This window comes from Theropithecus gelada, chromosome 2 (genome assembly GCF_003255815.1).
Source record: "Theropithecus gelada isolate Dixy chromosome 2, Tgel_1.0, whole genome shotgun sequence".
NCBI classification, from domain to species: Eukaryota; Metazoa; Chordata; class Mammalia; order Primates; family Cercopithecidae; genus Theropithecus; species Theropithecus gelada.
Window position 1 is genome coordinate 179,121,089 of NC_037669.1, and position 23,355 is coordinate 179,144,443.

Genomic DNA, 23,355 nt, shown 5'->3' on the forward strand with positions numbered 1-23,355 from the left:
AAAGACTGAACACAAGTGGAAGGGTTCTCCTCCACTTATCATGAGATCAGAGTTTATTCCTCTCTGTGAATGTTGTCAATCATTCATTTCACTGGACGATTTAATAATTTTCTAACTATTAGAACTATCAGAATCACCTGCAGGATTTGTTATAAGGTATCAGAATCACCTGAGAAGTTTGTTAAAACACAGATTACTGGGGCCCACCCCCTTAGTTTCTAATCCAGTAAATAGTGAGTGGGGCCTAAGAATCTGCATTTCTAACAAGTTTCCAGAGATGTTGATGCCACTGGTACAGAGGCCACACTGAAAACCACTCCATGGCTGGATGTGGTGGCTCATGCCTGCAAAGCCAGCACTTTGGGAGCCGAGGCAGGAAGATCACTTGAGCCCAGGAGTTCAAGACCAGCCTGGGTGATCAAGTGAGATCCCATCTCTATCTGTTTTTAAATTACAAAAAAAAAAAAATTTAACAGCAAATTAAAAAAAAAAAGAAAGAAAATCACTGCATTAGACATTTATTACACTAAGCCATACACTAAGAATGTGAAGATCCTTATATCAACATTGTTGTCCTCTAAGAGCTCATAAATTGGAAGGGGGTAACAAATAGGAAACAGTTTCCAGATACTGTCATTAGGACTACACCAGAGATATGCAACAAATCAGGAAGTCAGCCCAGAGGGAAGAGCCTGGTTTTGCTTGGAAGTCAGAAGTCTTTGCAGAAAAGGTAACAATTAAGCCAAATCTTGTATGGTTAATGAACCATGGAGAGTTTGTCATTCCAGGAAGTAAGAACACACGAGAAAACCACGTACAGAGACCCAGAAGCAAAGAAGTGTCCTTCCAGGAAGGACAAATAATTTGAATGCATGAAATTTAGGATGTGAAGGGGAAAGGAAACAAAAGGTGAAAACAAACAGAGGCCAGATCATGAAGGGCATCTTATGCCAGGCTGACAAGGTCAGACGATTCTGAAAATGAGGAACCACTGGCACAGTTTAGGTACTTTAGAAAGACTACTATGGAAAAGTGTGAAAGAATGACTGATAAGAATAAGTTTAGGAGTAAAGAGACTAGACAACAGACTATTAATGGAGTCCTAGCAAAAAATGAGGTAGTTCTGATCTAAGGTATGGAGGCAGAGACAACTATACTCAAAGGCTGTTTTGGTTGGGAGTTGGCAGAGAAAAGGCAGACACAGAAGTCAGAGAAGACTGCCTGGCTATAACTTCAGAAACACCATCCTCTTTTCCAGCTGCCTCTGAAGTGTTTGGTCCTAAGTATTTTTGCAAACTGCTCTTCTATCCCTACCCAACATTTGTTACCTAGGGTTCGTTCCTCAGTCCTCTGCTCTTCTCACTGTATATGTAATTCCCAGAGGCTCTGCAAATCCATGACTTCAATTCCACCTAAAATCTGGTGACCCACAGACTTCCTTCAAGGATCAGCTTCTCCTGAACTGCTTACTAGTCATTACTACTGGATGTCCCATGAATACCTCACATTTCAATATGCACAAAGCATTATCATCATCTTGCCACTTTCTCCAAAACACTGACTTACATAATTAATATGAGTCCAACCTCAAAGCCTTTATGTCCACTATTCCCTCCACCTAGAACAAAGTTCCTTCAGATATCTGCAGGCTGCCTAAACTCCTTTTTGCCTTCCCTCAAATATCACCTCCTCAGGTAGGCCTCCCTGACCACCTCCATTCATTCATTCCTTCTTACAAACCACCATTTACTATTCATTCATTCATTCATTTTAGAGACAGGTCTCACTCTGTTACCTTTCTTCATTCATACACTCATTTTTAAAACAAGGTCTTGCTACGTTGCCCAGGCTGGTCTCAAACTCCTGGCCTCAAGCATTCCTCCCGCTCAGCCTCCCAAGCATTAGGATTACAAGCATGAGTCACTGAGACCTCCACCTTTTCTTCCCCCATCTCATTTACAATTACAACTTCCCAACATTCTTTATTTCTTGTTTTATTTTTTTCCACTGAACATACTAAGTTACTATGTATTTTACTTAGTCTCCCTCAACCTCAAAAGCAAGCTCCAGAAAAACAGGCATTTCTATTTTGTTCACTGCTGCATCCCTAGTACCTAAAAAGTACATGTGACAAACGTGCCTATAAACTCTGCTCCTTTCACAGCAAAATGTATACTTTGTTGTTGTTGTTGTTGAGATGGAGTCTCCCTCTCTTGCCAGGCTGGAGTACAGGGGCACAATCTTGGCTCACTGCAACCTCCGCCTCCCAGATTCAAGTAATTCTCCTGCCTCAGCCTCCTGAGTAGCTGGGACTACAGGCACACCCACCATGCCCAGCTAGTTTTTGTATTTTTAGTAGAGACCGGGTTTCACCACGTTGGCCAGGATCTCTTGATCTCGTGATCTGCCTGTCTCAGCTTCCCAAAGTGCTGGTCAGAGGTGACAATGTGCTCGCAGCCCTCACTCTTCAGCACCTCCTCAGCATCGGCGTCCACTCTGGCGGCGCCTGAGGAGCCCTTCAGCCCACCACTGCACTGTGGGAGCCCCTCTCTGGGCTGGCCGAGGCTGGAGCCAGCTCCCTCTGCTTGTGGGGAGGTGTGGAGGGAGAGAAGCCAGCGGAACCAGGGCTGTAGGCAGAGCTCACAGGCCACCACGAGTTCCCGCAGGTGCGGGCTCCAGGCCCCACACTCGGTGCGGCCAGCCGGCATCACCAGCCCAGGACAGTGAGGGGCTTAGCACCAGCGCCCAGTTGTGGTGGGTGCACCAGATCCCCCAGCAGTACTCGCCTGCCAGCACTGTGCTCAAGTTTTCGCCGGGCCTCGGCTGCCTCCCTGCGGGGCAGGGTTCCGGACCTAAAGCCCGCCATGTCCCAACCGCCCCACACGGTGGGCTCCCTTGCAGTCAGAGCCTCCCTGAGAAGCGCCTCCACCTGCTTGGCAGAGCTCGGTCCTATCAACCGCCCAGGGGCTGAGGAGTGCGGGCACATGGCACATGATGGGCGGGCAGCTTGGCCTGCAGCCCTGGTGGGGGATACACTGGGTGAAGCCAGCTGAGCTCCTGCCTCTAGTGGGGAACTTGGAGAACCTTTATGTCTAGCTAAAGGACTGTAAATGCACCAATCAGTACTCTGTATCTAGCTAACCTGGTGGGGACTTGGAGAACTTTTATGTCCAGCTAAAGGATTGTAAACACACCAATCAGCACTCTGCGTCTAGCTCAGGGTTTGTAAATACACCAATCAGCACTCTGTATCTAGCTAATCTAGTGGGGACTTGGAGAACTTTTCTGTCTAGCACTCTGTGTCTAGCTAAAGGATTGTAAACGCACCAATCAACACTCTGCGTCTAGCTCAGGGTTTGTAAATACACCAATCAGTACTTTGTATCTAGCTAACCTAGTGGGGACTTTTTATGTCTAGCTAGAGGATTGTAAATGCACCAATCAGTACTCTGTGTCTAGCTCAGGGATTGTAAACACACCAATCAGCACTCTGTCAAAATGGACCAATCAGCTCTCTGTAAAATAGACCAACCAGCTCTCTGTAAAATAGACCAATCAGCTCTCTGTAAAATGGACCAATCAGCAGGATGTCAGTGGGGTCGGATAAGGGAATAAAAGCAGGCTGCCCCAGCCAGCAGTGGCAACCTGCTCAGGACCCCTTCCACACTGTGGAAGCTTCGTTCTTTCGCTCTTTGCAATAAATCTTGCTGCCGCTCACTCTTTGGGTCCACACTGCCTTTATGAGCTGTAACACTCACCAGGAAGATCTGCAGCCTCACTCCTGAAGCCAGCGAGACCACAAACCCACCGGGAAGAACGAGATCATGAACCCACCGGGAAGAACGAACAACTCCAGACACACCGCCTTTAAGAGCTGTAACACTCACCGTGAAGGTCTGCAGCTTCACCCCCGTCAGCGAGACCACGAACCCACCAGAAGGAAGAAGCTCCAGACACATCTGAACGTCTGAAGGAACAAACTCCGGACACACCATCTTTAAGAACTGTTAACACTCACTGCGAGGGTCCGCGGCTTCATTCTTGAAGTCAGTGAGACCTGGAACCCACCAATTCCGGACATACTGGGATTACAGGCGTAAGCCACCGCACCCAGCCTAAAATGTATACTTCTAAGCCTCCTACAGAGCAGCCACTGACACATCTTGTCTCAAACAACAAAAAGTGCTATTGGCTGGGCATGGACCTCAGCATTTTGGGAGGCCAAGGCAAGAGGATCACTTGAACCCAGGAGCTCAGGGCCAGTCTAGTCAAGATAGGGAGATCCTCTATCTACAAAAAAAAAAATAGAAAAATTGGCCAGGTGTGGTGGTGCACACCTGTGGTCCCAGCTACTCAGGAGGCTGAGGTGGGAGGATAGCTCAGGCATGGGAGAATCAAGGCTGCAGTAAGCTGTGATCATGCCACTACACTCTAGCCTGGGAAGCAGAGTGAGACACTTATCTCAAAAACAACAAAAAACTCAAACCAAACCATAAAAAAGTGCTATCAATTCAGTTGCAGCCAAAAATTGATCTACGTTTCACAAATCCTTGAATGCAGGATACAAATTTTGTCCCCTTACCTACTTTGACAGTATTTTTTTTTTTTTTTTTTTTTTTTTTTTGAGACGGAGTCTGGCTCTGTCACCCAGGCTGGAGTACAGTGGCCGGATCTCAGCTCACTGCAAGCTCCGCCTCCCGGGTTCCCGCCATTCTCCTGCCTCAGCCTCCCGAGTAGCTGGGACTACAGGCGCCCGCCACCTCGCCCGGCTAGTTTTTTTTTTTTTTTTTTTGTATTTTTAGTAGAGACGGGGTTTCACTGTGTTAGCCAGGATGGTCTCGATCTCCTGACCTCGTGATCCGCCCGTCTCGGCCTCCCAAAGTGCTGGGACTATATTATATATTAATGAGTTTGAAATGCAAAGGCCTGAAAAACTAGGACAGAAAAAGGATGAAGTCAACATGTTTCCATACAATAAAAATTAAAGACTAGAATTATGTCCCTTTGCCCATACCTTAGTCAAATGGAGCCACTAGTGTTCCCACTTCCCTCTCTACAGAAGCAGCAAGCAGCATACAGCAGTGAACACTTACAGAGTGCCTATCTGCAAGAGTATCCTGCCAACAATAACTAACACAACAACTCTGAGGGGCATGATTATCTCCCATCTGGCAGGTAGGATACTGAGGCTCAGTTAAGTACCTTATCCAAGTTCACACAGGTAGGAAATGACAGAGCCAGGTCTAAATTCATAGGAATTTAATGCCAAGGCACACTCTTCCTAATACTCAACAGTGCTGATGTCTTTACAGACCATTAAAGCAAGACTGTTTGGCAGCTGTGGTGGCTCAGGGCTATTGTCCTGGTGCATAAGAGGGCAAGGCTAGGCATTTGAGGCCAGCCTGGGCAACACAGAAATCTCTAATCTATGTAACAACAACGACAACAAAGACTGTTTTTATATTTTGTATCATGACTCACTGAAGAAAACAGTTATCTCCACTTCCAAGAGTCACTGCTATTTTCAGAAGAGAAAGAAAAATGAATTAATGCATTATTCTCTATGGACTTCCTCTGAGTGACAGGTGGATATGTTCCTAGTCTTCTGAATCTAACTTGAAGTACGAGAAGTTTGTTTTACTATGCTGATAGTTTTTTCTCTGCTAGAATTTTAAATGACAGCTATTCCTCTTAACATTCAGTACTTTGTAATGTGTTTTAAGTAAACTTTACAACATAAAATTTGAAAAAGGAAAGAGCATATGGTCAAATAAATGTAGTATGTTAAACATGGTAGTTTCAGATTATTTCCCCACCCTGTGATTTCAAAATTTCTCACTTCTTGTAACAAATTAGAAATGGTCACATTGAGAATAAATAAAATTTCATAAACACAGCATTTTGGGGCTACAAGGAACTGTAATAAATCCCCTCTTCTTACAAATGGGGAAACTGAGGCCAAGGCTATAGTCACAAAGATTGGTGGTAGCATAGAATATTCCATGCCTCCGAAGAGAATTCAGGTCAACCTCTGCAAGGGTACAACTCCCTTTAGCTCTTAGGGTAAACAGAATAAGGAAAAAACAAAAACTTATTTCCAAGAATATTCTGACCACCTCACACAGTGCTTTGGCAGGAAGAAGGTTCTTAAAATGTTTCAGGAAGCATTTATTGAAACAAAATCTTTCTGGGAGCAAAATTTCTATCAACCACTCTTCCTCCTCTCTCATTTATCAACTTTAATAACATCTGGTAATTGAAATTTTTGATTTTTTTTTTTTTTTGAGTCTCACTTTGTCACCCAGGATGAAGTGCAATGGCGCAATCTTGGCTCACTGCAACCTCCGCCTCCCAGGTTAAAGCGATTCTCCTGCCTCAGACTCTCAAGCAGCTGGGACTACAGGCACACGCCACCATGCCTGGCTACTTTTTGTGGTTGTAGTAGAGACGGGGTTTCACCATGTTGCCCAGGCGGTCTCGAACTCCTGGCCTCAAGTGATCCGCCCACCTCAGCCTCCCAAAGTGCTGGGATTATGGCATGAGCCATCTCATCAGGTCCTGGTAATCGAAAATTGAACATTCATGTTTTATAAACATTTTAAGGCCATTTCTTCTTTTCATACATCTTAAGCTTCAATTCAAAATCCTCTTAAGACCCCTCAGGGGGTTATGTAGCTTTCACTTTCTTTACACCTAAATGCAGTCTGACATAATTTGTCTTGATGGCAAATGCAACATTTGAAAACAGATCTGTTTTATAAAAGGTCTAAAAAGCTAAAGAAGACAAAGATTCTGTAAACAAAATCCCATTTTTTATCTCCTATTTTCCAGGAATCTGATCTGAGGTATCTGCAAAGATGCAGTCTTGTTCTAGGGTTATACACATCTTCCAATTATACTGTTTGTTAAACTGTTTTTCTCTTTTTATGTCTTTAGGCACAAAGCTTAACACATGGCCTCCTCCCAGTTCTCTTCTCCTCACTCTATTAACACACCACTTAAAAGCGAGCATTCAGTAAGTATATACCACCCCCCAATCCATTCCCACCCTGCAGCTGAGTGATCTTCCTGAACCAATCTCATCATGCCACTCTCCCTCTTAAGACCCTTCATCAGGGCATTCTAGTTAATGATACATATGCTGAAGTATTTAGAGGAAAGTGCACTGATATCTGCAACTTACTTCGAAATGCATTTTTAAAAAATGGGTAATAGAACAGGACACATGAGATAAAGCAAATGTAATTAAATGTTAATGGTAGAATCTAGGTTGAGATATATGAGTATGAACTGTAAAATCCCTTCAACTTTTCTGTATGTTTGGAATTTTCATAAGATGTGAGAAAAAAACCTGTCAGGTCTTCCTACTGTTCTTACAGGTAAAGGGCAAAATGTAAAGGTCAACATTCTTACAAAAAGCTCCCTTATCTTTCCTGCTCATTGCTCACCGTGTCCCCTACCAACATGCTAGGCTCTAGACACACAATTTCTTTCAGGAACTTCTAGTCAGAGGCCTCATTCTCTCCCAACTCTACACCTTCACATATGCCATCACTTCTCTTGGAATACTCTTCCCTTCCCCTCACCTGGGAGAACGCTATCTTCTTCTGGTCTCGAGGAAGCTTTCTTTGACTCCACGTGTTTGGTTAAGTGCCCTCTCTGTGCTCTGAATAGCCCACTGCAGACTTCTAGCACACTGTACTGCAGAGGGTCATCTTATACATGTGTTTCCTCCAGCACTCTATAAGTGTGTCAGGTCTGCCCCTCATTCAACGAGTAACAGTCAGCAGGATATAAAGTCTTTGCTTTTAAGGAGATTGCTTGCTCACCAAAAACAGAAACTACATCTTATGTATAGCTTTTTCACCAACCTTCATATTCTTTTTGTTGCTTTGTGGGTTTCTTGTTTCTTTGTTTTGAGACAGGGTCTCATTATGTCACCCAAGCTGGGGTACAGTGTGCAATTATGGCTCACTGCAGCCTCAACCTCCCGGGCTCAAGCAATCCCCCCACCTCAGCTTGAGTAATCAGGACTACAGGGGTGTGCCACCATGCCTGGCTAATTTTTTAATTTTTTGTAGAGATGGGGTCTCCCTATGTTAACCAGGCTGGTCTTGAACTCAAGTAATCCTCCCACTTCAATCTCCCAAAATGTTATGATTACAGTCATGAGCCAGGGCATCTGGCCCAAACTTTCCTATTTCTTGATTCCAACCACAGTCTCTATTTTCATAATATACTTCATAAATACGCTTTTCCTGGCCATTTATCACAATCTATTAAAATCATTCATTAGTCATATATATAAAACTCAAATGGCCACCTCTCATCAATAACAGATCAATTAATATTGTAAGCTCATAATACATTCCTCCTTCACTAAACTTAGGAAAACTTTTTCTAGCCATTGGACCGAGGGTTAGTCCTTAGCTGCCTTGCCACAACCAAGCTGCACAATGTCTGAAGATACTAAAACCTCCATCATGAACCCTCTTCTCTTTATTCACCTATACAATTAGAAGGATAAAACATTTTAAAGTTCAGGATGCCTGCCCTTTGACACTGATATGTTTAAAAATCATGCTTGGCTGGGCACGGTGGCTTAGGCCTGTAATTCCAACACACTGGGAGGCCGAGGCGGGTGGATCCCCTGAGGTCAGAAGTTTGAGACCAGCCTGGCCAACATGGCGAAACCCTAGCTCTATTAAAAATACAAAAAAAAGGCCGGGCGCGGTGGCTCAAGCCTGTAATCTAAGCACTTTGGGAGGCCGAGACAGGCGGATCATGAGGTCAGGAGATCGAGACCATCCTGGCTAACCCGGTGAAACCCTGTCTCTACTAAAAAAATACAAAAAAAAACTAGCCAGGTGAGGTGGCGGGCGCCTGTAGTCCTAGCTACTCGGGAGGCTAAGGCAGGAGAATGGCGTAAACCCGGGAGGCAGAGCTTGCAGTGAGCTGAGATCCGGCCACTGCACTCCAGCCTGGGCAACAGAGCAAGACTCTGTCTCAAAAAAAAAAAAAAAATACAAAAAAAAAAAAAAATTAGCTGGGCATGGTAGTGGGCACTTTGTAATCCCAGCTACCTGGGAGGCTGAGGCAGGAGAATCGCTTGAATCAGGAGGCAGAGGTTGCAGTGAGTCGAGATTGTGCCACTGCACTCCAGCCTGGGCAATGAGAGCGAGACTCTGTCTCAAAAAAATAAATAAATAAAAATAAAATAAATAATAAAAATTTAAAAATGCTTAATGACAAGCAATTTAAAAAATTAAGTCACCAAATTATAAGTTATTGTTTGGAAAACACAACACACCTAATAGCTCCAGTAAAATAAAACAAAAAAAATTTACCTTATTCTACACCATTATTCTACACCTTTAAAGTGGCAAGTATAGAAAAGGGGTTTCAAACAATGCTTGAAATAATCCAGCTACTTATCTTCACTTCCTTGGCCTTCAGCTGGCAGTGAAACAGACACATCAGTTTCAAGACTGCCAGCCAAATAGTTAATGACATGTAAACATACAATTACACAAGTAGAGTCCCTGTTCAAAGACTGGATGAAAGCCCTTCCATAAAAAACCCTTTAGGTGATGATGCTAAAATTATTTTCTGAAGATTTTATCTAAATTTCCAAGTTTATATACTAGATTTTCTTAAAGAGGGCATATTTAAAAAAACAAATCATTTCATTACAGCCTGAGCAACATGGCAAAACCCCATCTCTACAAAAAAATACAAAGATTAGGTGGGCATGGTGGCACACACCTATAGCCCCAGTTACTCAGGAGGCTGAGGTGGGAGGATCACCTGAGCCCAGGAGGCTGAGGCTGTAGTGAGCTGTGATTGCACCACTGCTCTCCAGCCTGGGCAACAGAGCCAAGACCCTGTCTCAAACAACAACAACAACAATTTCATAAAAGCAATATTATTATAATAAAGCTATTTTCATGTCTACATGCAGGTGCTAGAAAACATTTTCTGTAAAGCACTAGACAGCAAATATTTTAAGCTTCTCAGGCCACATAGGTCTCTGTTACACATTTTTGTTTTATTCCTCCATCTCTTTAAAAACGTAAAAAACAAAAAAAAATCTCCTCAAATTCCATACATGGTCACCAAAACAGTACAGGGTTATACTGTTTTATCCCCCTGACAGATCTCTAACTCAACAATAGAACTTAATCTCCATCAACTTTATAATAACAATTAACAGGGGGCTGGGTACGGTGGCTCATGCCTGTAATCCCAGCACTTTGGGAGGCCTAGGTGGGCTGATCACCTGAGGTTGGGAGTTTGAGTTCAGCCTGACCAACATGGAGAAACCCTGTCTCTACTAAAAATACAAAATTAGCCGGGCGTGGTGGTGCATGCCTGTAATCCCAGCTACTTAGGAGGGCTGAGGCAGCAGAATCGCTTGAACCCAGGAGGCAGAGGCTGCAGTGAGCCGAGATTGCGGAGGCAGAGGCTGCGGTGAGCCAAGATTGTGCCACTGCACTTGAGCCTGGGCAACAAGAGCGAAACTCCGTCTCAAAAAATAATAACAATTAACAGATTAGAACTGTGAAAACTTAGAAATGTGACTTCTAACTGCAACACTGTCATTATTGATTGTGCAAACCTGGTCAGATAATTCCATTTGTTCCCCAACTTCTAAACGGAGGAGAGTAAGATCAGACCATCTCTATAGTGATGGATTTAAAATGCTTTACTATTATCATCCATTACTACTTCTTTTTTTTAAAGACAGGGTCTCGCTATGTTGCCCAGGCTAGTCTTGAGCTTCTAGGCTTCAGCAATCCTCCCACCTGAATTTCCCGAGTAACTTGCACTACAGGTACTGTGCCCAGATTCATCCATTACTTCTTGATCAGTAATATGCTAGAAATAAAATTAATATATATGTGTATATATGTGTATTATATATGTGTATGTGTGTATATATGTGTGTATATATGTGTATGTGTGTATACATATATGTGTGTATATATACGTGTATATACATATGTTTGTGTGTGTGCGTATGTATATATAGTTTCTGTGTGTGTGTGTGTGTGTGTGTGTGTGAGAGAGAGACAGGGCAACTTTGTTGCCCAGGCTGGAGTGCAGTGGCAAGATCTCAGTTCACTGCAGCCTCGATCTCCTAGGCTCAGGTGATCCTCCCACCTCAGCCTCCTGAGTAGCTGAGACTACAGGTGCATCCACCATGCCTGGTTGATTTTTGTATTTTTTTGTAGAGCAGGATTTCACCATGCTGCCCAGGCTGGTCTCAAAGTCCTGAGTTCAAGTGATCTGTCCACCCTGGCCTCCCAAAATGCTGAGATTATAGGCATGTGCCACCATGCCCGGCCCAACTCCTTTGTATCTTATATCAGCAATATATATAACAATAAAATATATAACAATATATATAACAATAAAAACAGGAATTGTGAAAAATGGGTAGTCAAAGCAAAACAATTAAGAACACATAATACATTAATGATAATAGCTACCTTGAACACTTCCCAAGTATGCATGCCACTATTTGACATGGTCCCCAGCATCATGATCATGAGGAGACAGGGAATTCTAATCTGCTATATCCCTTCCTTATCCAATTGAGATATCAACATTGTAAAGCTGACATTTTTGATTTGTCCTTATATGACATAAATTATCCTATTTTATCTGAAAGCTCTGGTGAGAAGAGTCATGAGGGGTCTTCACTGAACTACTTGTGGCATACATCTTCTGCATGGCCTTCCACAGTTTATCTGGAGGACTCAGGTAAGGTGAGGGACTTTTGGTGTGCTCCCCATCTCCTAGAGGGCATCATCCTCCCTCACATTGGTAGCTAAGAGTAGGGAGAGACTATTAACCAAATGCAGGACACAGACAAAGTGACTGTAAATAAACATTTATGCATGCCTATTTATGACTACATCCCTCCAACATGTCAAGGGGTGCCTGTAGAGCAAAAAGACAAACCCAATTTTGAATTCCAGCTCAAGGAGAGGAGTGGTGGCTCACACCTATAATCCCAGCACTTACAGAGGCCGAAGCAGGTGGATCAACTGAGGTCAGGAGCTCAAGACCAGCCTGGCCAACAATGTGAAACCACATCTCCACTAAAAATACAAAAATTAGCCAAGCGTGGTGGCATGCCTGTAGTCCCAGCTGCTCCGGAGGCTGAGGCAGGAGAATCGCTTGAACCCGGGAGACAGGGGTTGCAGTGAGCCGAGATCACATACTGATGGTAAAAATGTGGCCGGGCACGGTGGCTCATACCTGTAACCCCAGCACTTTGGGAGGCCGAGGTAGGCGGATCACAAGGTCAGGAGATTGAGGCCATCATGGTTAACACGGCGAAACCCCGTCTCTACTAAAAAATGCAAAATATTAGCCCGGCATGGTGGCACACGCCAGTAGTCCCAGCTACTCGGGAGGCTGAGGCAGGAGAACTGCTTGAACCCAGGAGGCGGAGGCTGCAGTGAGCTGAGATAGCACCACTGCACTCCAGCCTGGGCGACAGAGCAAGACTTTGTCTCAAAAAAAAAAAAAAAAAAGTAAAATAGTAAAATAGTACAATTTTCCTAGAAGACTGACAATACTTATGCAGAAAGATTTAGAAGACCTAACAATTCCACTTCTGGGAACTTATCCCAACCAAAGAAAATACTGGGCAAGTGGAAAACGAGGTATAACAATAATAATCTGTCCATTATAATACCAATCCATTATAATTATGGTATAGCTATATATACTATTCAGTCAATAAGAAACATAAAGCCGTTATCTATTCACATGAAAAAAACTCATGTTACATGAAGTGAACCATGGTACATGAAGTTAAAAAAAATCTGACTGCAAAAGAGTAATATAATATAAATCATGAGTTTATTTTTCAGAAAAAAATATTCACATAGAGAAAATGAACACGACCTGGTATGTTAATAGATGCTCATACCTATAACCCTAGCACTTTGAGGCCAAGAACAGAGGCTCATTTGAGCACAGGAGTTTGAGACCAGGCTGGGCAACATAGTGAGACTCCATCGTTCCAAAAAATAGCCAGGTATGGTGTCATGTAGTACCAGCTACTCAGGAGGCTAAGGCAGGAAAATCACTTGAGCCCAGGAATTGGAGGCTGCAGTAAGCTGTTATTACACTATCATCGCGCTCCAGCCTGGGGAACAGAGCAAAACTTTCTCTCTAAAAAATAAAAAATAAATAAATAAGAAAAAATGAACACTTACCTCTAAGTGGTAGGATCATGTATTTTCATGTTCTTTCTTTCTTTTGGGACACGGTCCCACTCTGTCACCCAGGCTGGAGTGCAGTGGTGTGATCACAGCTCACTACAACCTTGGACTCCTGGGCTCAAATGAACCTTCTGCCTCAGCCTCCCAAGTAGCTGGGACAAAAGACATGTGCCACCACACCAGTTATTTTTAAAATTTTTTTTGTAGAGGCAGAGTTCTGCTGTACTACCTAGGCTGGTCTCAAGCCATGCCCCAACCTTGGCCTCCCAAAGCGCTGAGATTGCAGGCAGGAGCCACTGAGCATGGCTATTTTCACTTTATCTTCTTACCTTTTTCTTTTTTTTTCTTTCTCTGGCAAGAAACATGCATTACTTTCATCATTTAAAATAGTGATTTCCAATTCTGAGAGGAAAGTGTTTTAGATATAATTTCTTTTGGTTCTTTTAATCCCATGATGTATGAAATAATGTATGAAATAATCTCAGTTTACAGGTCAAGGGGTTCTAATTTGTCCACAACTCCACCGCTTCAAAGGATAGGGAGGCTGACTCAAAGATCTTGTGGCTTTTGTCAGGGCTCCTTCCACCATACCTAAACTGCCTCGGCCCTCTTCTCTGGGTTTTAGGCCCTTTTCACAGGTTGTTCTCCTCTCCACCCTACTTAGCAAAATTGTACTCAGATACCACCTTTTCCAAATGCTCATCATCACTGGCCATCAGAGAAATGCAAATCAAAACCACAATGAGATCCCATCTCACACCAGTTAGAATGGCAATCATTAAAAAGTAAGGAAACAACAGGTGCTGGAGAGGATGTGGAGAAATAGGAACACTTTTACACTGTTGGTGGGATTGTAAACTGGTTCAACCATTGTGGAAAACAGTATGGCGATTCCTCAAGGATCTAGAACTAGAAATACCGTATGACCCAGCCATCCTATTACTGGGTATATACCCAAAGGATTATAAATCATGCTGCTATAAAGACACACACACACGTATGTTTATTGCGGCACTATTCACAATAGCAAAGACTTGGAATCAACCCAAATGTCCATCAGTGACAGACTGGATTAAGAAAATGTGGCACATATACACCATGGAATACTATGCAGCCATAAAAAAGGATGAGTTCGTGTGCTTTGTAGGGACATGAAGCTGGAAACCATCATTCTCAGCAAACTATCGCAAGAACAGAAAACCAAACACTGCATGTTCTCACTCATAGGTGGGAATTGAACAATGAGATCACTTGGACTCTGGAAGGGGAACATCACATACCGGGGCCTATTATGGGGGGGAGGGTGAGGGATGGCATTGGGAGTTATACCTGATGTAAATGACGAGTTGATGGGTGCAGCACACCAACATGGCACAAGTATATATGTAACAAACCTGCACATTGTGCACATGTACCTAGAACTTAAAGTATAATAAAAAAATAAAATAAATAAGGAAGCATACCACGGGGGGGGGGGGCGGGGAAGACTTTTGGTCAGGTGAGATAAAAAACCAGAAAATAAAAAAATACCACCTTTTCCACAAAATATTTTGTGACCTATTTAGCAATCATTTCATACTGGCATACTTGATTTTTACTACTTTGAGTCTCTTCCCCACGGGAGTTTATAAGCTCCTGGAGGGCAGGAGCTGAGTCTCAGTCATTCTGTTTACCCCAGATGATTCAGTAAAGCATTTTATATGTGACATGTCTCCAATAAATGTTTGGTGAAAAAAAGAATAAAATGATAATCTGGGGAGTCTTTCTAATAGCCACTGTCTTGATTTTACACATAAAGCAAATAAGGCCCAAAAATGTTAGTCCATGGTCACTTACTTTTTTTTTTTTTTGAGATGGATTCTTGCTCTGTCACCCAGGCTGGAGCGCAATGGCATGATCTCGGCTCACTGCAACCTCCATCTCCTGAGTTCAAGCAATTCTCCCTGTCTCCGCCTCTCGAGTGGCTGGGATTACAGGCGCCCACAACCACACCTGGCTAATTTTTCTATTTTTAGTAGAAACGGGGTTTCACCATGTTGGCCAGGCTGGTGTCGAACTCATGACCTCAAGTAATCTGCCTGTCTTGGCCTCTCAAAGTGCTAGAATTAGAGGCCTGAGCCACCACGCCCGGCCACTTACTTATTAGTGACAGGGTCCGACACTAAATTTTGGACTTCTCTTTTCCTATTTCAAGACTCCTTTCTGTTTTATATTTTCTAAGTGCTTTTGCTGACATTCTCTCTCACGTGGATTTCACACCAGCTGAATTACTGCTCTACCAGCCTATATCTGTGATTCGCCAGTTCTGTTTTCTGCTTTTGACAGTAGCACTGGAGGAAATATTATATGAAGTCCTCTTAACAATTCTTAAACCTGTGCTCAAACTATACCTAACTGGAATAACAATGATACTTTAAGTAAAGACTGTTCATCATTTGTTCAACACATATTCATTAGGCACCTATTATGTGCCACACACCATATCCCATTAACCAGAAATCTCTATTAACTGGCATCTGTGCTTACTGATAAAACTGACGCCAATAATCACCTAACACAGCCAAGGGCTGTGCGTCATACCTATAATCCCAGTGATTCAGGAGACAGGTGGGAGGATCACTTTAGCCCAGGAGTTCGGGACCAGCCTGGGCAACATAGTAAATCCCTGTCTCTAGAAAAATATAAACAATTTTTAAAATTAGCCAACATGGTGGGAATACATGCCTGCATTCCCAGTTACTCAAGAGGCTGAGGCAGGAAGATCACTTGAGCCCAGGAGTTTGAGACTGCAATAAGTTATGATTGTGCCAGTGTACTACAGCCTAGGTGACAAGGCGAGACCGCGTCTCTAAATAAGTAAACAAACTAACACAGAGGTTCACAAACTTCAGGCCACAGGCCAAAACTGGCCTGCTGCCTGTTTTTGTAAATAAAGTTTTATTGAAACAAGGCTGTATCCATTCATTTACATATTATCCATGGCTGTTTTGGAACTACAAGAGCAGAACTGAGTTGTTGCAACAGAGACCATATGACTTACAAAGCCTAAACTATTTGCAATCTGGCCCTTGACAGAAAAGTTTGCTGACCCTATTATAAGATGCCAATATGCCATCTTACTCTCAAAACACTTTATATTTGGTGTATTTTTAGTAGCCGTAACATATAATAAACATGTAACAAATAATTTCACGTTAATTCTTTGAAAAAATTCAATATCATATATATGGTAACAGTCTATTCCTTGCATCATATTCCCATAACCAGTCATGCCAGAAAACAGCATAACTCATGGAACCTTGATGATCTTTAATCCCAGCTCCTCCACAAATCAATAGTTTTAGACTGAACACTCTCATTATTTTTATCATCAGTCCTCACATAGAAAACCATACACTCCCTTGCCAGTTACAAGTTACTTCTCTGCACAGATCTCTGAATTCCACGTGTATATCTTAAGGTTTCCTACAATAGCTCAAGCATAATAGAGTTTTATTCCTGAAGGGGGGAAAAAAAGACTTTCACATGTACTTACTGATGATGTTCAGCATTTTGTGGGACTTTTCTGCTGCATATTACCGCGGACTAATACCTTCAGGGAACAATATAGCGACTTTACATTTCTTTCCTGGGGGGAATTAAATGGCCCACATCTATATTAATTAATTAAAACCCAATTTCAATGTGTCTTAAAACATTTCTTTAAAAATATTCAATAACTCACAAGATTAAAACAAGAAAATTTATAAAATGTCAGATCAAACAAGGCTTTGGAGATCACTAAATTCAAACAGTCTAATTTACAGATGAGAAAGATGAGGCTTATATGACTTGACAAAGGACCAGCTAGTTTTCATTAATTCACACCGCAAATCAAAAAGTTATACTGAAGTCCTATCTAAAAACCAGGCACTGTGCTTGGGACCAGGGTTACATATGTTATCTTTGTTGACAATGAATTCAATTAATCTAAGTAAGTGATATTGTTTGCACTAAAAGATACACACCCAGAAGAATCAGATAAAATTCCTTAAAAACTGCTAAGCATCGCTTACTTACAAGGGAAGCTCTTTTCCTTTAGGGAGATTGTATAGATTAAGAGTACTAGCTCTGGGAGCCAGGCTGCACATTTTTTTTTTTTTTTTTTGAGACAGTTTCACTCTTGTCACCCAGGCTGGAGTGCAATGGTGCGATCTCGGCTCACTGCAACCTTTGCCTCCCCAGTTCAAGCGATTCTCCTGCCTCAGTCTCCTGAGTAGCTGGGACTACAGGAGCCCACCACTATGTCCAGCTAATTTTTGTATTTTTAGTAGAGATGGGATTTCACCATATTATTGGCCAGGTTGGTCTCAAACTCCTGACCTCAGGTGATCCACCCCCTGAGCCTCTCAAAGTGTTGGGATTACAAGCAGGACCCACAGGGTCGGCCTCAGGCTGCAAAATTTTGAATACTGATTTTGCCTCCTGGCTATGTAACCCTAGGACAATTTACTTAACATTTCTGTGTCTGGCAGGGTGTGGTAGCTCACCCCAGTAATCCCAACACTTTGGGAGGCTGAGGTGAGAGGAGAACTGCTTGAGCCCAGAGTTCAAGACCAGCCTGGGCAACACAGTGAGACCTCATCTCTCCAAAAAGTACAAAAATTAGCTAGGAGTGCTGACATGCACCTGTAGTCCCAGCTACTTAGGAGGCTCAGGCAGGGGGATGGTTTGAGCCCAGGAGGCAGAGGTTGCAGTGAGCCGAGATTATACCACTATGCTCCAGCCTGAGTGACAAAGTAAGACCCTGCCTCAAAAACAAAACACAAATTCTGTGTCTGTTTCCTGATCTTTAAGGGGACAGAGTACATAAACAATCCTTACATGACTAGTACCTATAAGTGCTCTATCTTAGGTATTATTAATTATTATTTTCCTTAGGGAGTTTTCTTATCAAAACATGGGAAAGTAATCAATATGGAGAAACTGCCTTTAAAGGCAGCTATTAAAATACAAATATGCCCGGCAAGGTGGCTCACGCCTATAATCCCAGCACTTTGGGAGGCTAAGGCAGGCAAATCACCTGAGGTCGGGAGTTGGAGGCCAGCCTGACCAACATGGAGAAACTGTCTCTACTAAAAATACAAAATTAGCTTGGTGTGGTGGCACATGCCTGTAATCCCAGTTATGCAGGAGGCTGAGGCAGGAGAATTGCTTGAACCTAGGAGGCGGAGGTTGCAGTAAGCCGAAATCATGCCATTGCACTCCAGCCAGGATAACTCCATCTCAAAACAAACAAACAAACAAAAAATATAATCAATTGTATTAAAAGTAATTAAATATAAAAGGTAAAAAAGAAAATGTAGTTCTTAAAAAGGACAATTTAGAAGTTAGAATCTACTTAAAATACATGCGCAAGAAGTCCTACCTTTATTAAAAACAAATCTTACTGAAATCCATTCTCAAAACCTTTCAAGAAAGAAAAGTTAATATCATAGACTTTCTGGATTTCATTAGAAGTCAGGCCTAGGCAGATTAAATAATTACTTAAACACAAGTGCCATGGCGACAGCTGCATCCCAGAATCCAATAAATATGTGGATTTTCCTTTAAAATAATTACCAGTACGTTTGCTCAAAGACAGGCTTTGAGTAGAAAGAGTTTCGTACCTGGCACTCTCTCCCTTGTGGGAACTTCTATCAAGTCAGAAATCCATGCCAGAGTCACAGAACAGGGCCCTTATGTTGTGTGACCTTGGAAAATCCACTCAACAGGTCTCTACAATTCATTACCCATCTATAAATTAGTGCCCTGATCTGGGAGGAGAGAGGAGGTGAAATGAGATTTGTATTAAAATCCTTTGAGAATGGCTCTTACACATATACACATTACTAGTCATGTCCCTTTTCTCCCATCAGGTAGTAGGAGAAGAGAGCATGTGGAAAGCTAAACTGCCATTTGTGTGTGTTGTGAGGGGAGTACTTAGGTCTATACCATTGTTCCTATTCTAGGTTGTTTCTGAAATGTAAAGCCTTGCAAAAGGCTCAGATTTGTTTTACTTTATTTATTAGTATTATTTTTTGAGACACGGTCTCACTCTGTTGCCCAGGCTGGAGTGCAATGGTGCGATCTCAGCTCACTGCAACCTCTGCCTCTGGGGCTCAAGTTGTCCCTCCACCTTAGCCTCCCTGAGTAGCTGAGACTACAGGCATGCACCATAATACCCAACTTTTTTTTTTTTTGAGACAGAGTCTTCCTCTGTCACCCAGGCTGGTGTGCAATGGCACGATCTTGGCTCACTGCAACCTCTGCCTCCTGGACTCAAGCAATCCTCCTGCCTCAGCCTCCGAGTAACGTGTATGCCACCACGTCCAGCTAATTTTTGTATTTGTAGTAGAGATGGGGTTTAAACATGTTAGCCAGGCTCGTCTGGAATCCTAACTTCAGGTGATCCACCCACCTCGGCCTCCCAAAGTGCCTCCTGCACAGGCAGGAGCTGCCATGCCAGGCCAATTTTTTAATTTTGTGTAGAGATGGGGTTTCAACATTATTACCCAGGCTGGTCTCCAACTCGTGAGCTCAAGCAATCCACCCCTCAGCCTCCCAAAGTGCTAGGATTACAGGCTGGGTCACTGTGCCTGGCTTTAGATTTGTTTTTTAAAATAAGAGACTCCAGAGACCACTTGCATTCATGAAAGATATATTAGGGCCAAGCATCCTCCTGCCTAGCACCTTCAAACTCATAACAAAGAAAACCACAATCCCTATTTGTATATTTCTTTCCTCCATCAGCACAGAGTGAATACTGCCATATGTGACAGTAAAATGTCTGAAAGAAATTTTCAGGGGTATCTTAGAAGTTAACTCTATTTTTGTAACCAGTATACAAATCAGTTATTAGCTTCTTCCAAAGCTGAAAAGGACTCTGATGAAAATCCCAACAGTACTGAAAGAAAAATATTAAGTTTCAAGCTCACATTACCTGATACTAGAGGGAACTTTATGAACTATTAAGTTCATAAAAAAGGAAATTTAATCTATTCTTGTATGGTGGCGTGAAGGAGGCTGGGACCTCTAAGAACACTCAGTCCCATGCACAGACCCAGTGTCAAAGGGGGGTTTTAAAAAAAAAACCATGGCACAACCTCAGTGCAAATTCGGTATACCAAAAAATGAACAAAACTGCCACTTTTGTTTTACCACAAACAGAATAATCTATGCAATATCTAATATGCAGAAATAACTGGAGGAAATGTATAAAATAAGAATAAAACTACTGAATCTTACCTTTACCATGGCAGTGTTTCCAAATAAGTCTTACTTAAAGTAATTAAAATAGAATCGATTTCAATGAGGTCATATGATCTTAAATCCATTTTAGCTTAGTAATGAGTGGTAATTTGTTTAAATTAGTAAATTAAAAATATATTCTACAATTTTTTGCTTTTGGAGCCTAATTTATTTTTGCCCTATTAATATCACTTAGGAAGGCACTAATTCAATTTTTTAAAAAGTTCTGAGCACAAATATTTTCTAATTCAGTTTAAGATAAATATATCACTTGCAAATATTATCACTATACAAACATTAACTCATTTGATCCTCCCACAACCCTAGAGGCGGGTATTTTTATTTTCATAACAACCATTTTAAAAATGAAGAAACTGAGGTTTATAGATGTCAAGCAACTTGCTTAAGATCTTAGGGCTCATATGTGATAGGACAGTGACTCAATCCAGGCTAATCTGCAGTAGGTGCTTTCAATCACATTAAAAACAAGAGTAAAAACTAATTTTTCAACTAGCTCCATGCAGCTTTAAAGAATATCAATAATCATATATTCTTGCTTGGCAGAAGTCTATTAAAAAAGTAATTTTTTCTGTGTAAACATTCATATTTAACCATGCAGCCTATCAAGTAGCATTTGACTTCTTTGTTTCCTTTCCTGTTTTTAGATGGACATTAAAAAAAAAAAAAAAAAAAAGAACCTCCGGTATTGGGCCGATATCAAACACCAAAGTTTTTAAATTTAATCATCGTATAAGCCAAACTTCAGTTATCTTGCATGTAAAGAACTATAGAGAGAAATTTCTCCTATAAATGATTCAGGACCTGAGCCTGCAAAAATGCGAACCTGCGAACTATTCTCCCTCAGTCCTCTATCCCCACCCCCAGAGTCACTAAAGAAACAGAATACACAACTTGCAGAGAGCCGAGGAGATACAGAACAATCAGGAGAACTGACACTGGACCATTTCTCCCTATTACATCCATTTGGCTGAAGAGACTTAACTAGAAAGGTGTGTTCTACTGTATTTTACAGATTTCAGAATTACATGTGACAGTTAAGGTAGCTGCAACACAAGCACATTGTACCAGAGAACACTGGATCAAGAACATTTATCGCCAGGTCTTAGTTGTAGCTTCTGTCAATTATACAAAGAGTCAGCTATTAAATATTAATGGCAAGCCATTTGCGCCGGAGCTCTTGCAAAGAGTCTCCTGCTACCAATTTTTGTGATGAAAGAAAAACTGTCAATTTCTAGATAAACCCTAGGCCACCAGAATCCCTCAGATGAGCGATCGAATTCTGTCCTTCCCAGGGGAGGCTGTCAGGGCCACCCCCATATCCCGGGGAGGAGGAGGAACCTGAGGGAGGGCGGGTCCCCGTAGGTCCTGGGTCGAGGGTCTCGGGTTCCCCTTCTTGCCCAGCCTTCCGCGACAGGTCAGGCGGCGGGGCGGGGCTGGGCCGGCTGTCCGCACAAAGAGAGCCAGCTAGCTAGCCGGCGGACCAGGTACCCCGGGCCGCTGGGGGCCAGGCGGGGCGGGGCGAGGCAGGGAACTCTTACCCAGCAGTAGCACGTTCTTCCCCGCAGGGAGCTTGGAGCGCGAGCGGGTGGAGACCTCGCTGAGGATGCAGGACCTAACGGGAAGCAAGGCGTACGGTGAGGCCGGAGGCCGGAGCCGCAGCGCGGGAGGGACGGACCCGGCCTTGGCGCGCCGGGGATGGGGCTGCCGGGAACGCAGTGGCCGGGCCCGGCGCCGAGCTCCAGCGGGCACGGGATCCCAAGGCGTCCGCGCAAGGCCCGGGGAACCAGCGGGGGCTGAGGGAGGGGTGGAGTCGTTACCAAAGGTTCTGCCCGTCCTCGTCGTCGCCTGCCGCGGCGCCACCGTTGCCCGACGCTATCTCGTTGCCCAAGGGGCCGCCTGTGTAAGTCGCAGATAATCCCGGCGGAGAAGAACCGAAGGAGCCGACTCTGCCCACTGCCGCCATCTTGGTCGGGAATCACACCACTCCCGGCAAGACTAAATATGCGAGGCGGCTGAGGCGGCGGCGGTGGAGGCGGCGGGAACCCGGATATGGGGCGTTCAGCGCACGGGAGCGGGGCGGGGCCTGCGGGGGCGGGGCCCCGGGCCGGGACTGATGGAGCGAGCGAGAACAGACTGCGCGTGCGTTGCTGCCTGGCCTGCTCGGAGGGGCTGAGCGTGTGCGGGCGGCGGGGTGGGCCGCTCTGCTGCAGCTCAAGTCCACTGATCTGACAGTATTGAACCGCTTGCCTTCCGTTCATCCGCGGCCCTGGACTGCAGCAGGGGGGTTGGGTGTGTCAGGTAAAAAGTGCTCCCTCCCACCCTTCCGACAGATCCCCAAACCCTGCAGCAGGCGCGGAATTCCTGCATTGTCATTGCGGGCCCACCCACTGTTCAGGCTGGGAGCGGTCCCCCGCCCACACCGGCGCTTCGCGGGCGCCTAGATAGAAATGGGTTGCCCGGCTGGTAAAGAGGCTGCCCTGCAACCCTGGGCTGGAGTATTGCTGTGGTCCTGGATTTCTGGACTTTACTTGCATTCTCAAGTGGCGAAGTGTTCCTCAACCTGGACCCACATCAGAAGCAGGTTCTCCCACCCCTAAGCAGCGGCGTGACAAAGTAATTGTTTACCCTGGAAATAGACTATTTTTTTTTTTTTTTTTTTTTTTTTGAGACGGAGTCTCGCTCTGCCGCCCAGGCTGGAGTGCAGTGGCCGGATCTCAGCTCACTGCAAGCTCCGCCTCCTGGGTTCACGCCATTCTCCTGCCTCAGCCTCCCGAGTAGTTGGGACTACAGGCGCCTAGACTATTATTTTTAAAAAATTATTGTC

At 43.7% G+C, this 23,355-nt stretch overlaps 1 protein-coding gene across 4 annotated transcripts in view; it reads right to left on the reverse strand.

The window, feature by feature from the left end:
* The window catches only part of DYNC1LI1 (dynein cytoplasmic 1 light intermediate chain 1), a 49,268-nt gene extending 26,628 nt beyond the window's left edge, over window positions 1-22,640 (reverse strand). For 3 of the 4 annotated variants that reach the window (XM_025376678.1, XM_025376675.1, XM_025376674.1), the window contains exons 1-2: window positions 22,349-22,640; window positions 22,070-22,143 (exon numbers count right to left, since the gene is read on the reverse strand). In XM_025376678.1, the coding sequence (XP_025232463.1) occupies window positions 22,070-22,143; window positions 22,349-22,494 (220 nt within the window). In that variant the 5' untranslated portion in view covers window positions 22,495-22,640. The remainder of the gene's footprint in view (window positions 1-22,069; window positions 22,144-22,348) is intronic. The other variant, XM_025376677.1, reaches the window with a different exon arrangement.
* Between the last annotated feature and the right edge of the window lie 715 nt (window positions 22,641-23,355).